Raw genomic sequence first — 14,608 nt, 5'->3', positions numbered from 1 at the left:
GAAAGCGAATTAATAAAAATTATTGCATATATTTGTAATTCTGGGCAGCAGAAGTCGGGGTGGGTGGGTGGCTGGCGCGTGCTGCTGCGTTTTATCGTCGATCTCCTGCCCCTGCCCCCTGGAGTGTTTTATTACAACTCCCCCACCCCGATCCAAAGCTGCAGATGAAAGCATTTTAGAAATATTTCCATAGATATTAGGGCGAACAACAAAAGACTTGCAGCATGTCCAAGGAATGTGCGATTGGAGTTCTGTGTGCTTCTCGGGAATTGCAAGAATCTGGGAATTTCTTATGAATAATCAAATTGATTAATAGCCCTGCCCTGCCCTGCCCTGCCCTGCTCTGCTCTTCAGACCTTCTCACCTTTTCCCTTTGGGAAGTCGTTGAGGCAAATACACTCTCGGCTAAGCAAACATCAAAATCGAAGTGCTGCTTGTACAATCGTTATCCCATAGATAATGGCGATTGGAGATGGGCACGGGCTCAATTTCGTGTGGGCATGATATATTGTACATGTAACACCCGTCTCGCGCTCATCTACTAGGGTCTATCTCGTGCTCCAATCTCCGTCTTGCGTTTGCGATGACACTTCAATAATAAGTATTCCGCTTTGTTTACACTTGAAACTGTAGTTGTTCTTGTTGTCATTCATTATGTTTGCACTAAGCCAGCGATTTATATCAAGCACACCACACCACCCCGCTCCCCTTCGACGAGTGGTGTGTGTCTGAGTAGTCGTCACGTCACACAGATGAGATCGTCGTGATGTAATTTTTTATCGATTACAGTTCACGCCAAAAGTGCCCCCAAACGAAGGCAGAGATGGAGCTGTGGCTGGGGCTACGGGGTGCAGACGGAGCCGGTTGTTGGCTCTGGTGATTTATGGTGCTGCATGCATCAGAATGTGTTTCTAATGCCTGTCCATGGGCCATGGCCAGTCGCCGTCGCCGTCGCCGTCGCCGTGGCCAAGCCCTCCCCTGTTCCTTTGATCTGCTCCTTTGTCGCTTTCCAATTTAGCTTGTAAACGGGGCTGATTGACACTGTGATATGGACAATTAAATTGTCGCTCTTAATCGTCACAAAGTGCACTAATTTATTGTGTTTAATTTCTTTTGCTTTTCATTTAATGTTTTTTCAACTTTTTCTCGTTTTATTTCATTTTGCCCCTGCCTCCCTCCACCTTAAATGTAATTTTTCCAGAGCCAATGCGGGTCGCCAACGTTCGAGAAGGAATTGCGCGAGCAAATTGAGAAGTAAGTGTCATACAAGCTAAATTGTCAATCACGATAAGGACCGTAACTGTGTGTGTGTTTGTGTTTGGGTTAGTGTGAGAACCAGTACTAGGAGGAGACAGAGAGAGAGCGATAATAGTTCCGTTACTTAAACTCAATGCTGGAATGCTTTCTTATGCCTTCCATTATACAATAAATTACTAGCAAAATATGTATTTATTTAATTTGCCCGCCAGACACCCTTTCGCGGCCATTATGCAATTCGGGAATAGTTTTTGCACTGCTTTTGGCAAAAACTACGTAAATAATTCATACTCGTGACTAGCCACGCCTCCGCCTCCTGGCCAGGACAGCGCCATTACGCACATCGAACGACCGGCCGGCCGGCCCGAGAGCTAACGGCACCTAAAATGCAATTTTCCAAATTGCCAGAGCAGAGGAGCCAAGGAGTGCAAGGAGAACACAAAGACGACGACGAAGAAGAAGAAGAACAGCAAGGGAAGCAGCAGGAAACACTTACTGGCGGCGAACCCATCAATCACAGCGAACCCTCCACACCCACCTCCTCCTCCCATTTCGCGGGCCAAGTGTAATTACCGCTATTCAGATTTGAGCTTACATAGTTCTGGTTCTAGCCTGTGCGTCTCTCTCCTTGGTAGACAACATTAACTGTTAATTTACACACACAGACACACACACACCTACGAGTACACAAATTCCGTTGATTTTTAGCAATTCGCTTTCATTATTTCTATATTTGTCTTTTTCTTATTCTTTTTCGTTTTCACTTGCTCTCGCATCTCTACACCACACCACACCACACTCGCCTGCTCTCTCTCTCTCGCTCATACCTGCAGCATGAATCGCATTATGAAATCCAAAGAGCGCAAACAAATGCAGACATGTCGGGATCACAAGGCACTGCAGGTATGTATGGGTCCCTAGTTCAGAGGGGGGGCAGCGGGGATAGCTGTCTACACAGCATGTGGAAAATCAATTTGCACAGCGAGAGTCGAGCCGAGTCGAGTCGAGTCTCCCTCTGCAGCGCGGAGAGGAGTTCCCGAGTCATAAATAAACGCATAAATTCATTTTTAAGAACAAAATCTCTCCCCTTGCTCCCATTCTGGCGCATACAAATTGTCTCTTATCCGTGGAGCAGGAAGATGGGAGCTGAAAATTGCTTCTGGCCCGGCCTGGTCGGACCTGGGCGCACTTTTTGCCGGAATTGATTGAACGCGCGCTGGCATTAGGGACGCTTCATTGAGCCAGGGGCAGGAGGCACGCAGAGGTAGTGGGGCAGATGGAGATTCCCTTCCCTTTGAGTCGTTAACTTCTGGCAATCTCATTTGCGTCTCGCTCCAAAACAATCGGATCTGAGCCTAACCCAATTTTGTAAAGCCATCTAATGAATCCAAGGTTTCCCCTCCCCATTCGTTCATCTACGCGGTACGTACACAGATTGGGGCATTCAATGGCTGCACTGACCTTCGGGGGGCAGTTAACAAGTTGGCTTCGATCAACAGAGATTGGGTTGTGTGGGGGGGGATGGGGGTTTGTCTTGTAACTACTGCTCACTTAGCACTTTGGATCTGACACTCCACTCCGAAAACTTGATGGACGAGCGGTCGTCGCCGTCGCCGTCGTCTGTGACCCTCGTCAAGAGTGCGGGGCGCCCATGCAGCTGTCATTTGGGTGGCACATGGCTGAAGGTCTCCACTGTTGCAGACACACACTTGATCCATTGTTTGCATTGATTCCTATTGCAGACGCGCTTCGCCCGCCAGGAGAGTCTGCTGCACTCCATGCAGCAGGAGAACCGGTCCCTGCTCACCCGCATCCGGCAGTACGAGCACTGTTTAGACGACGTGATGCGCAAGGTGGTGGACGCCATTGTGGCCGAGGACAATCTGCGCGAGGAGGTGAGCATGCTGAAGGGCCGGGTGCGGGATCTGGAGGCGCAAAACGCGGCGCTGTCCGCCAGTCCGGTGAAGGGGCGGGACGAGGGCTACTGCACGATGAGCAGTGGCCAGCCGCAGCCGTCGAACGGCCACCTGGAGGATCTGCCCGAGGAGCCCGAGCAGTGGTTACTGCCGGCGGAGCCCTGCTCAACGGAAATGGAGGACTGGAGCATGTCGCAGGAAGAGCTGGCTGTGATGACATTCGACGACGAGCGGGAGCACCACCAGCAGCATCAACGGAGGAAGCGCGACCACGACTGGCTCTGGCCCTCGAGTGACTTCATCAACTCGACCACCGTCGAGACGGACTCCGTTGCCGACGGCATTGCACAGCTGCTGCAGCAAAAGGTGAGCGGAAGAGGCTTTCTTTCCTTAGACTGGGTTTCAGCAAGGATCTCTCTGTTTCAGATTGTCTACTCGGAGGATGAAGAGGTGGCCTGCACGGACTTCACGGACGACTTCTACAAGCTGGTCAACATCCGCTCCAATTCGTCGCGCAGCCTCTACTCCTACCTCGAGGGCGAGACGGACGACGAGGACGAGGATGACGATGATGAGGCAGACTCGAGCATGTCCGAGAGCCAAGCGGCACACACGGCCCGGGCCGCCACCAGTCCCACGCCCAGCGAGGCGGGACGGGCTCAGCTGACGAGCTGTTCCTCCAGCGAAACGGACGAAAACTCGATCAGCCACCCGCCGCCGCCGACGGAGTCGCATCAGGAGAAGCCGGAAGAGCCTGACTACGCGGTCATTGACGAGTGCCGGCGCCGCGTCAGTGACATCGAAATCGAGGACGTGCCGCTGATCATGAGCGCCACGCCTTTGCAGCCCCTCAATGAGCAGCAATGCATAGCGCAGATCATCAAGAGCGAGCTGCGACGCCCGCCCCATGTGCTGGTAAAGTCCAAGTCCGTGCTGGAGGAGCAGGAGCCCAGCTGCATCCTGCGCCACAATCAGCGTCGCGAGCTGGAGTCCACGGTGGTGCGCAGCGACAGCATCAGCTGTGCCCTGATGGCGAAAATTGCCAAAGAGGCAGCGCCCCCGTCACCGGCGATCGTGTCCAAGCTGAAGGAGCGAATTCTGAACCGCCAATTTTCCGCGCCGGCGACATCGGGTCCGTGGCGCCGGAGCAATGGCTGGAAACGGGTGACGTCCCCGGTGCAGATACCAGCGGCTGCATCCCCAAAGAAGGTGAGTACATCTACAGACCCCAGAATGTGTATCCGTATCCTAATCTGCGACGTATTTCTAGAAGCAAGCCAAGTCAACGGAGCTGTCAAAGAGCTGCCTGCCCAAGGCGGTGCCCACCAGAATTCCAACGAGCATCAATTCATCGACGTCCTCCACCTCGTCGGTGTCGTCATCCTCGCCCTCGCCTTCGTCTTCGTCTCCTTCGCCACAGTCGCCCCAACAACAACAAAAGCAGCAGCAGCAGCAGCAGCCAAGAGCCTCAGGACAGCAGCAGCGCAAATCGAAAATTCCTCCGCCAGTTCCTGTGCGGCGATCCTATGCGAGCTAAGTGGCGGAGTGGCGTCGCCGTTAAATCTCAAATGAATAATAATCGTCAAGCAAACAAATATTCAAAGATTAAAAAGACTAAATTGTGATATATTCAAACAAACAAACAAAAAACAAAACACAGAGGGAGAGTGTAAGAGTGTGGATGAGAGCCAGCAGCGAGTTTTGTATGTAAGAATACGAGTATTTATGTATTGTATATTGTAGATTTTTGGAAAATGTTTTACTTTGTAAGCGGCAGCACTGCCAACTGTTTCCCCAATTAGAGGCCCCCCACACTAAAGATGCCCTGCCCTGATGGCTCGCCCTGCTCTATGTCCTGTATTTTGTAGAGCATCGCGGTTGCAGCCTCCGAATCGGGCTATAAGTTGTACTAACTATTATACATACTGCATATGGCATTCAGTACGATGAGTGTAGGATCTTTGTCGCTGGCAAAGAGCCATTCAAACTACTACCATACTATTAGATGAACTAAAACCGTAGTCTTCCGCACAAATCGAGTGTATTCGCAGTAGGCATTTGTAGACCTGGTTATCAACATTAACGACTAAGAGTAACACACACACTCACACTACCAACAGTTGGACATTTGCATTTAAGGGTGAAATTGAAGTATATATGAAATTGCAGTATAAAATGCATTTAGGTACGATATATACATACTTATACTATCTATATACACGCGTATGGTTTCTAAGCGAACATAAAACGACAGCAGTAACAATAACCTGTACATAACAGACCCCAAAAGTCGATTCAAATCCCTCTTCTATATGTAAAGTAGTTAGCGTAGCACTGCTCTGCTCCTCAGGCTGCTGCCACCGACTAAATAATAATCGCAGCAGCCCGCATCCTAAGTATAAATACGTATCGTATAGATATATACACATACAATATAGAGAACAGAACGCACTACATATACTATGCTCGGCAGAGATCAGAGAAGGTATCACTTTAAGCTCGTATAAACATTATAAATGTATTTTCTTAGCGTAGCAAGTACAAAAATAAACAAAAAAGAAGTTACAAAATATAAATTATTGACAAACACCCGTGTTGCCCTTAATCTAGTGATCAATCGAATGATTGGTATGGTAAAAGCTTACAAAACATAGTACAATTAATCAGAAGCATAAAATTCAAACAAATTAGAAACGAACACGATATTAAACACGACTTAAGCCTAAAAGCTGGCCGGCGGTAGAGCTTCTGCTCAAGATAAGCTCCAGTTTATTCCTCAGAAGAATAGAGCTCGTACGGAATTCTGGAATGCTGACCCAGCAGCTTCTGTACAGATCCGAGTAAGAGCTTTCCAGGCACGTGCTGGTGCTTGCTGGTGGCGCCGGACTATCAAAATACAGCGCTAATCTGTTCTGTCTGCGCTTCTTCTTTAGCTCACGGCTACTGTTGCACGATGTTTCGAAATTTAGATTGCGGCACGCAAACATATTCGCCCTTCTACAAAGGTCGCCGCCCGACATCGCCTGAGAACTGCTTTCATTCACGTACGCATTCACGTTACAGCCGACGAGAGGTGCTCTCCGGGGGTAGTCGATGGAGAGGGCTTTTAACTTTTCATAGTTATCTGGGCGCAGCTCATGCTTGACTACTTGGTAAGCGATGGACTCGTTGCAGCTAAGCGTGTGATAGGGCAATCGACGCGACTGCATTTGCCACATGCTGATGGCCAGGGAGTAGATGTCCGAGGCGTCTGATAGTGGATCCGAACGTAGGGCTTCCGGAGACATGTACCTCAGGGTACCCCTGGCATTTTTCTGGCTCTGGCGGGCACAAAATTCGCCAATTTTAATGGATGAGCCAAAGTCGCACAGCTTGCAAATGTAGCTGCGTTGGTAGTTGGATTGCGGCCTCATGCTGTAGGGTCGTGGTCCCAGAGCTACCAAAATATTGGCAGGCTTGACGTCTAGGTGCAGCACGCCGTGCCAATGGCAGTAGCGCAGAGCAGCCACAATGTCCAACGTGATTCTGTGAAGGACAATATAAAAAATGTAAGTCCGTAGAGGAAGATGCTGTATCACATACAGTACTCTGTGGATGAGCGGCAACGCCAGCGTGTCCAGTATCTGCTGTAGGCATTTCCCATTTGGACACTCCATGATGACCATTCCAAAAGCAACGGCGGACTCTGTTTTTATTAGACGCACAATGTTCTTGTGAACCAAATTCAGCAAATGAGACTCATTGTGCAGCGTAGAGATAGCCTGTCCCTTGATGATCTTCACCGCCACGGAGTGATCTGTTCATAATTCAGAATCGATCGCTAAGATATGTATGTACATATGTATATCCATTTTGTTGTGTCAAACATACCGCGATAAATTGCCTTGAAAACAGTGCCATATGCACCGCGGCCCAGAATCTGACCGGGGAATCTGCGAACGGGGGGACCATCCTTAAGCAGTTCATTGCGCTTCGGCGTGGTAAGCACAAGCTCATTTTCTCGATTAGCCACTAAAAATGACCTGCATTTGTTTTGTAATGAGAGATTTTCAATTATTCTAATTATTTTCACGTTGCTTACATTTTGACAGTATAACGGTGCTTTCGCTTCAGCAGGGCATAAGCGCTGACAGACCGTCAGAAAAAAGAACAGAACCGGATGGCGCCACTGTTATCTACATTTGAATTACATCTCAATAAACAGATATTTTGTAACTATTTTTTTTATTTTAGATTATTTATTTATAATGCACACTTTTTCACTTAAAGAGTTCTCTTCAGTCAAGACTAATGGCCATAAAAAGCTAATCGTAATCGGTTGACGCATGCCAATGATTTTCGAGGCTTGGCTTTGTTTTAGGCTTAATACAATACCAATAAATAATATAAAATCTGAATGCCGCTTCATTCCCAAAATCACTGCTGACGCTCTCTGTGCAGTTTCTCCGTCTCCATCCGCAAGATCTATAAGATTTTCTGGATTAATATCTATCTGTGGATAAAATAGTTTTGCGCTTACCCGAAATTCTTCCTGGATTTTGTCTGTGATGAGCTTTCGTGCCGTTGGTTCGGGCACTTGTCTCTTCTTTAGATCGTCGACGAAGTCATTCAGATCCATGGGTTGGCCGATATTTATAGTGACTTTTTTCCGCCACTGCAGCACGTAAGGTTCAACATTTGGCAGTACATCGTCCATGCCCTCGTGCCACATTGGCAGAATAATGGGCATTTTAGGGGACTCGTAGATAATGCGACCCACGCCCCACTTCAGTCGAATCTCCTGCTTCTCCATGTTCACCTTGCCTTCGGGAAACACATGAACCCACTGGCCCGCCGCGCACTTTTCGATGCACAGGTTGATGGCCTCCTGGTAGACACCGGAGCCGCGCACAACAGGAATACACTTGCCTGTAGTGAAGATCGGATCGATTAGGATCATTAGTGGAAGATTATCAGTGAAGGGTTAGCCAGCTTACCGAACATGAAAAACATGGAGTGGTACTTGTTGGTAAAGCAGATATCGTGGGCTGCCATCGACCAACGAATGCGATTGGTGCTGCATGCTTGACGCAGTGGAAGTATGCCCCATATGCCGGGATCATCGAAACAGGAGTAGTGATTGGAGACGGTCAACAGCGGCACATCCTGGGGACGCTTTGATATCATGTCGACAAGTCGTTCCTTGTTATACACGCGGGTTTTGTTCATGAGCACTGTGTTAGACAATTAAAGTGAGGACAATCAGTAGATATCACCATATTCAGAGTTATGTAAAGACAAACAATTAATGGGGCACACGCTTGACCTTAATTGAATGCGAACACAGCGAGAGAAACCAGCTGAAGGCTTGGCAATTGGGAGAATCACGGTCAGGGGCTCTTCCAAGCTGCCAAGTCGCCAAATAATAGCCCGGCATATAACGAAGAGCAGACAGTCATTGCCTTTTCACCGCATGTTGTACGAGGTCGGGGTGTGCCCGGGCATACTTACTCAGTAAAATCTTGCTGAAGATTCCGACTGCTGTGATCACAAACTGGCTGGCCAGCCACCAAACTCTCGACGGGCACCGCTGCTTTTGAAATATCCAATCAATGTTGTAGGGTATCTGCACGGCCGTGGGCATGTTCATCCGCGGATCCCTGTCGGACATCGTGGGTGGCTGTGGTGGTGGCTGCGCTGGCGGCTGTGATGGCGGCTGTGGCTGGATTTGCTGATTGCTGAACACGGTAGGACTTGAGTTGCGGGATAAGGCCGGACGTTGCTCCGTCTGCTCCTGCTTATGCAGTCCGGCCGTGGATCTCTCATCTGGCTCTGCACGGGTCTCTGGGGCTTGCTGGTATTGCTGAAAGGTTGGAAGAAGATTGAATACTTGAGCCATTTAATGGATATGACTATGGCTATGTCGAATGGTGTAACAAGCCAGCCTTGTGCTAACCATGGAAACCAATTTATCTTATCGGTGCTTACGGAGCTGAAAATACTGGAATGCTTTTGTTTTCGTTTAGCTCGCCTCACACTGCTACGCATTTTGAATACTATTTGTATTTCTATTTGATAATAATTTCAATGAGAACCAAGTCGACCCCGGACTGAACTTTTTCTGGACTGCTTTGTGCCACAGGTCCTCAGCATGCGCAGTGGACGGCAGCAGAACTGATAGGGGATTGAAAGAGCGCAATGAAACTGCTGCATCCTCATCTCGTGGCGGCACAAAGAGCGCGATAAAAGAATTCAAATCGCAAGGCGGAACACAGCACTCACATTGTGGAACGGCACACTCACGGCTCATTCGGTTCGCAATTAATTTGTGTAGCCTTCAGTTGATGCAAGACATTTGTGCGTCGTCTTAATATCGAGTTCGCGCACGTAAGAAGAATTCTGTATTTGTTCAAGTGTACGACCAGGCGGCGGGAACATTCAAGTTTAACTGATTTTCGTCTCTACGAAATATCTCAAGTTCAAATACGGAAAAAAGCACTGGTACGGGCTATGCAACAAGGGCGTGAGAGAGAGAGACCCATACACCTGGTCTATAGATAGATAGAGATAGAGAGAAAGAGCACAACAGAGCAACAGTCAAGAGGGCGATTGTGCTCCGGCATTATCAGTTAGTAGCCAAAGTGTTGAACTAAGCACGTTTCGTTTCCACAAAAGACGTTCACATTGCATATATGTATACATAGGTATGTTCATATACTCAGATAAGAAACGAAAGCTACGTAAGTCGGCATGAGGAGTGGATTTTGAATTGCGCGCCAAGGGTTGACATGAGCAGTGGTGGGGGTGAAATCAATCAATACCCTGTAAATCCAATAATAAATATTGCACCATTCCCACTTACCCTCGCCGACAGAGCAAAGATGCTCCGATGTGGGCCATTTGCAGACGCCAGTGGCACGAGTTCCCAATAAAACCTCCGCGTGGCAGATGCCGCTGCACTCCTCACGTGCCTCAAGCCGCACAGTTTCGTACACACCGCCATCAACATGATGAATACTACTTAATACGAATGTGATATGGGCAGATTTTCAATTATTGCACCGTCTCGCTTTACATAACCGATTATTTATCCGAAAGATACACTTGCAAATTTTGGCAGTTCTTCGGTTCAGCCAGTTCCGCGTCTTCACCTGGCCATCGGCAGCGCACTCAGACCCCCATGTGCGTACTGAGGGGGGAACGGAACAGAACTTTACATGTGCGCATGTCCGTAGGTATTTGTATTGACTAAAGGCCGGAAAAAACAACTGCCAAGGCCAAAAGAAGCCTAGACAAATTGAAATTTAAATAAAAATAAGGCCGAATTTCACGGTAACAGCTGTTCGATTTTGGCCATTCACATCGCATCTTCGGAACATTTTACAGCACTAGCTGGAGTGCACAACACTGAAGCAAGTGTGTTCGCTGAAATATTAAGAAACTTGGTATGTAATCCGTGAACCGCGGAAATCTGAATAAAAACTGATTTGAATCTAGTATTTTAGAGCAAGGATGTCTCGCAGCGCTCGCCCACTTACTTCAGCACGCGTGCTCCACAAGATTAAGGCGCTGACCACCCCGCAGAGCAACGAAGGATTTGTGGTCAACCGGAATCCCAGGAATCTGGAGAGGCTACGCATTGCGTACAAGCCCAGTGGCTACCACTTGGAGAAGCCGGGTCGTTCCTACTGGCACACGCTCGAGATCAACACCAGCGGTCGTTATGTCAGCGCCGATGTGAAGCACTACGAAAACGGCGTCATTCTGAGCGCCAGCACCGCCGAATGGGCCATCAAACAACAGCTGTACAAGACCAACGACACCTCAGCGTTTGTGAATCTTGGCCGTGTTCTGGCACACCGATGCCTTCAGTCGGGCATCACTGAAATGACATGCAATGTGGACGCTGTCGCCGGCAGCAAGCTTCAAAAATTGCTCCAAACCCTGCAGGACAATGGGGTGTCATTCAAGGAGCCCACACGATTGAAGAACAGCCAGCCCTGGGATGCGTACAGACAGGAGAAGCCTTGGGAGGTTTCGGAGCAATCAATTCCGGCCACCCCATTGCAAACAACCGCAACCAAATCAAAACAAAAGTAAAAATCGTTTGGTACTAGTTTTCGTCTCGTTTAGAATAAACGTTCATTTTTATGCTAATTAAAACAAAACATTGTTTTATTTAAGACTGCGCCTATTCGTATTTGCTCTTGATGTCCTTCCAGAGTTTCTGCAAGCGAAAAAAGAGTAATTCGTTTATTCCCAACTCGTCTTACATAAGAGTGCAACTTACGCCTTTGTTGATGGACTCGAACAGGGCAGTGGACGAGACATCGATGGCACGCTCGAAAAAGAATGTCGCCCCAATGATGGCCACGGCGTAGGTGGACGTGCGCTTAAACAGAGTATTGTAGATCACCTTCATTTTGCAAATAGGTTTTTATAATTCCTGCCAAATTATTACGCTCGCACGCCAAATACACAGCTGATGATACTATCGATAGCATCGATTTTGTAAACCTGCCCATTGAAAACTATCGAGGGGCGCCACTATCGATATCGATGGTTTGACACGCTGGGTCGGAAATATTTGAGATAAACAAGAAAAAGAAAGACCAGCTCAGACTCCTCCTCGTAGTGCCCAATTCCGTATTAAAAGTGTATGCAATGGTTGACCTCACAGACGCCGGCTCTCCGTTCCAGCAATCCATTCCGAATCTCGCCTTCTATGTGCCGGCTGTTGTTGTGTTTACTCTAGCAGGTAAGAGCTTCTATTTGATACCCCACCCCCACTAAACCCCAACTTCCAAGCTCTCCACTCCACTGAAAAGCGGGTCAAAAGACTTTCACCAAGCAAGAAACTAGAATGCCCGCACGCCCATCTGCCAACCACAGTCCTCGCCCAAGTTGTATGTTAGTTTGTTGTGTTGTTTCAGATTTACCCCCTTAGCTATCTTTTGTTGTGTTCCTATCTGTTGTATTTATGGTTTAGCATGATTTCTCCTGCATTTGGTAAGGTCTTACGTGTTCATCCTATCTAGCCATATATTCCGGTTTTCTTGCGTACGTAGTCAAATTTGTGTTCTTTTATTGGCTGTTGGTTCGAAAGCGATAAGAGGGTCTGGTCTCTGGAGAGATAAGAGCCAGCCATTCACCATTCCCATAATTGTACATGCGTACAGTCCAAGGGGGGCCACAGCATGCTCGGGAAGAACGCATGTTACAGACTTAATTAAATCCCAGTTTTATTTAGTAGTTGCACTGTTTTATCCCAGTTTGGAATCCACTAGTTTTCGGTGCATGCTTTTTGGCCTATATGTACATCAGTTTGTACAGTTGTACCTGTGTCCGGGGGGACTGATAAGCGCCTCCTCGGGTTCGGAGGAGGAGACTCTTATCGCACACCTAACTTATTTTTACCGACTTCTTTGCGACTACCTTTTGAAAAATATGCTGACGAAGGCGCGAAAACAAAACGAAAAGCGCAGCGAAACTGAACCATATCTCCCTCCTCAATAAGAATGAATTATAAGCGACTGATTACACACGAGTGTCAATTTCTTTATATTACTTTTAATATGATTTTTAGTGATCGCTCAGTTCTCCTGAACACCAGGAAGCCGCAGCACGTAAGCAAGTGGCGGTCAAGCTTCAAAATTATTACCAAAATTTCGTGTTTACTGGGCGGAATAGGCCAATAAATCGGAAGGGGATTATAAATTAGAGACGCGGGGGATAGCTGAATATAATATTGACCAAATAGGTTTGGATATACGACGAACCGAACTATCAAGCTCGAACTGTTCTTGAATACCCGTGGGTTTGCCACGTTGAACCATCATTCTATTGGTTTGCTGTTGTGTGTTTTTGTTTGCCCTAACACCTCTCCCAAAGCGTCGTAAATTTGCGCGTTATTCCCCCCAGTAATTACACACGAGGAAACACAATTTTTTTAAGACATTGTAACCCTTCACCCTTCAGACGCGAACCGTTAAGCCAAGCCCCCAGCTCCACCCACAGCCACAGCAAAGAGTGTAGTGAAGCGAGCCCATTAGCCGCAACAAGTGACTTTAAGCAAAGAATGGCAGAGGATCCACTGAATCAGCAGGCATTCGCCCAGGATGTGGAGGCCGCGGCGGCAGCCGGTGGCCCCAACGGCTTCGCCGGCGCAGAACCAGGTCATCCCGACTTCAAAATGCCCAGTGCCGATGAGATCTGGAAGCTCGTCGAGAGCATGGACGGCATATCGGATGCAGAGCGCGAAGAGCTGCGCGAGAGCATATTCAACCCAAAGCCGCCATCGCCGGAGGACTTTATGCGCCAGTACGGACAGCCGGGCCACAGCTCTAGGGAATATATGATATTCTTCGTGATGTTGACCCTGATTCTGTTCGTCTTTGGTAAGCAAGCGGACGACACTGAACCGAACTGAAACTGAACAAATCGAACACTCATCGGATATTCTTTTGGTCTACGGTATCCACGTCTCCAGCTCTATAGCCGGGGAGTAGTGATAGGTGATAGGCGAGCTGGGGTGATAGCGCAGGGGAATCGGGGAGAAGGGTGCCCTGCCAGAGCACTCACACAAACACGCACACACACGTGAGCGATTTGGCTAGCATGTTTGCTTCGCTTTATAGGCGTTCGATTTTCGATAAGATAACTCCAAATCCACCACGGAACAAAAATTGACAGTAGGCCCACGCGTTGATAGAGACAGTGTTGGATCGGGACCCATGCCGACCAGAGGGCAGAAGTTGACTCGAAATTCTGACTTCCTTGGCCTGTAGTTGGCCCCCACCATGAGCTCGATTGTCGGCGCCGAGTCGGCGGGCATTGTCGAGCAGCTGAAGCAATCTGTGGAGGCGATTGTGGCCAAGACAGGACCCAGCAGCAAATTCGCACAGGATCTGGTTAAGAAGATCGGCGATATGCAAACCAAATTGGAGTCGCTCACCGAGGCCGATCGGCACCTGTTCCTCGTGGAAATGAAGGGCAAATTCGAGGAGACCATTGAACGAATCGAGGATAGACTGACTCAGCACGCACACATCGCTCAGACATACTCTAGTTCCATTGTGGCAGCAGTGATATTTCTCCTTGTCTCGATATTTGGTCTCGACTCATCCTCGATCATCCCCACTAGAACGATCATTAACCGCTTGCCTTTTCTCCCTTCCATTGCAGCTCTCTTTGGCTACAAGCTGTACAAGTCGCTGACGGAAAAGGAGCTCAAGAAGCAGGAGAAGTTGAAGAGCAAGCAGCAGAAGAAGGCAAAGAAGTCAAACTAACCCCCTGGCCGCCCGGAAATGCTGACAAACATATAGATTCTCCCGGAAATGTATCCTTTTCCATCTGTTAATCAATATAAAGGCCTAAAGGCCCAAAGGCCCTGTAAATGACAAAAATTATCGCGTACCAGTAAACGTAATAAATTAATTATACCACACAATTTATAT

The 14,608-nt window shown here is 48.2% G+C and overlaps 6 protein-coding genes across 19 annotated transcripts in view; 3 read left to right on the top strand and 3 right to left on the bottom strand.

Annotated features, from left to right (window-relative positions):
- The window catches only part of LOC6898636 (proteoglycan 4), a 33,791-nt gene extending 28,042 nt beyond the window's left edge, over positions 1 to 5,749 (top strand). For 3 of the 7 annotated variants that reach the window (XM_015184694.2, XM_015184693.2, XM_015184696.2), the window contains 3 exons: positions 3,000 to 3,539; positions 3,600 to 4,382; positions 4,444 to 5,749. In XM_015184694.2, the coding sequence (XP_015040180.1) occupies positions 3,000 to 3,539; positions 3,600 to 4,382; positions 4,444 to 4,710 (1,590 nt within the window). In that variant the 3' untranslated portion in view covers positions 4,711 to 5,749. Of the gene's footprint in view, positions 1 to 1,201; positions 1,255 to 2,090; positions 2,161 to 2,999; positions 3,540 to 3,599; positions 4,383 to 4,443 lie in introns of all 7 variants that reach the window. The other 4 variants (XM_002138605.3, XM_033378597.1, XM_015184698.2 and 1 more) reach the window with 3 other exon arrangements.
- Positions 5,666 to 7,380, bottom strand: Mos (Mos oncogene). The gene is made up of 4 exons (XM_001361229.5): positions 7,255 to 7,380; positions 7,044 to 7,195; positions 6,756 to 6,969; positions 5,666 to 6,698 (listed from the first exon to the last, which is right to left on the bottom strand). Coding segments are annotated over exons 1-4 (1,188 nt in total). The 5' UTR covers positions 7,257 to 7,380; the 3' UTR covers positions 5,666 to 5,878.
- Positions 7,381 to 7,496: 116 nt separating this feature from the next.
- Positions 7,497 to 10,193, bottom strand: Taz (tafazzin, phospholipid-lysophospholipid transacylase). 5 transcript variants are annotated; one of them, XM_004444228.3, is made up of 5 exons: positions 10,015 to 10,193; positions 8,664 to 9,015; positions 8,150 to 8,386; positions 7,693 to 8,081; positions 7,497 to 7,637 (listed from the first exon to the last, which is right to left on the bottom strand). In XM_004444228.3, the coding sequence occupies exons 1-5, from the start codon at positions 10,159 to 10,161 to the stop codon at positions 7,590 to 7,592; spliced, it is 1,173 nt and encodes a 390-aa protein (XP_004444285.2). In that variant the 5' UTR covers positions 10,162 to 10,193; the 3' UTR covers positions 7,497 to 7,589. The 5 variants fall into 5 exon arrangements, with proteins under 5 accessions (XP_004444285.2, XP_033234489.1, XP_033234490.1 ...); XM_033378598.1 differs by lacking the exon at positions 10,015 to 10,193 and adding an exon at positions 9,435 to 9,613; XM_033378599.1 differs by lacking the exon at positions 10,015 to 10,193 and adding an exon at positions 9,456 to 9,613.
- A 264-nt stretch (positions 10,194 to 10,457) lies between these two features.
- Positions 10,458 to 11,315, top strand: mRpL18 (mitochondrial ribosomal protein L18). The gene is made up of 2 exons (XM_001361227.4): positions 10,458 to 10,597; positions 10,658 to 11,315. Exon 2 carries the CDS (start codon positions 10,665 to 10,667, stop codon positions 11,250 to 11,252), a length of 588 nt encoding a protein of 195 aa, XP_001361264.2. The 5' UTR covers positions 10,458 to 10,597; positions 10,658 to 10,664; the 3' UTR covers positions 11,253 to 11,315.
- ox (ubiquinol-cytochrome C reductase complex subunit oxen) lies at positions 11,264 to 11,658 on the bottom strand. Its single transcript, XM_001361226.4, has 2 exons — positions 11,443 to 11,658; positions 11,264 to 11,379 (listed from the first exon to the last, which is right to left on the bottom strand). The coding sequence occupies exons 1-2, from the start codon at positions 11,572 to 11,574 to the stop codon at positions 11,344 to 11,346; spliced, it is 168 nt and encodes a 55-aa protein (XP_001361263.1). The 5' UTR covers positions 11,575 to 11,658; the 3' UTR covers positions 11,264 to 11,343.
- A 16-nt stretch (positions 11,659 to 11,674) lies between these two features.
- LOC4804750 (uncharacterized) lies at positions 11,675 to 14,605 on the top strand. 4 transcript variants are annotated; one of them, XM_015184692.2, is made up of 3 exons: positions 11,675 to 11,910; positions 13,131 to 13,549; positions 14,337 to 14,605. In XM_015184692.2, exons 2-3 carry the CDS (start codon positions 13,231 to 13,233, stop codon positions 14,438 to 14,440), a joined length of 423 nt encoding a protein of 140 aa, XP_015040178.2. In that variant the 5' UTR covers positions 11,675 to 11,910; positions 13,131 to 13,230; the 3' UTR covers positions 14,441 to 14,605. The 4 variants fall into 4 exon arrangements, with proteins under 4 accessions (XP_015040178.2, XP_004444283.1, XP_001361262.3 ...); XM_001361225.5 differs by lacking the exon at positions 11,675 to 11,910 and adding an exon at positions 12,700 to 12,778; XM_004444226.3 differs by lacking the exon at positions 13,131 to 13,549 and having other exon boundaries at positions 11,692 to 11,910.
- The last annotated feature ends 3 nt before the right edge of the window (positions 14,606 to 14,608 follow it).

The sequence above is a fragment of the Drosophila pseudoobscura genome, chromosome 3 (assembly GCF_009870125.1).
Source record: "Drosophila pseudoobscura strain MV-25-SWS-2005 chromosome 3, UCI_Dpse_MV25, whole genome shotgun sequence".
NCBI classification, from domain to species: Eukaryota; Metazoa; Arthropoda; class Insecta; order Diptera; family Drosophilidae; genus Drosophila; species Drosophila pseudoobscura.
The sequence above is the reverse complement of the archived record's forward strand: the minus strand, read 5'-3'. Positions and strand labels throughout refer to the sequence as shown.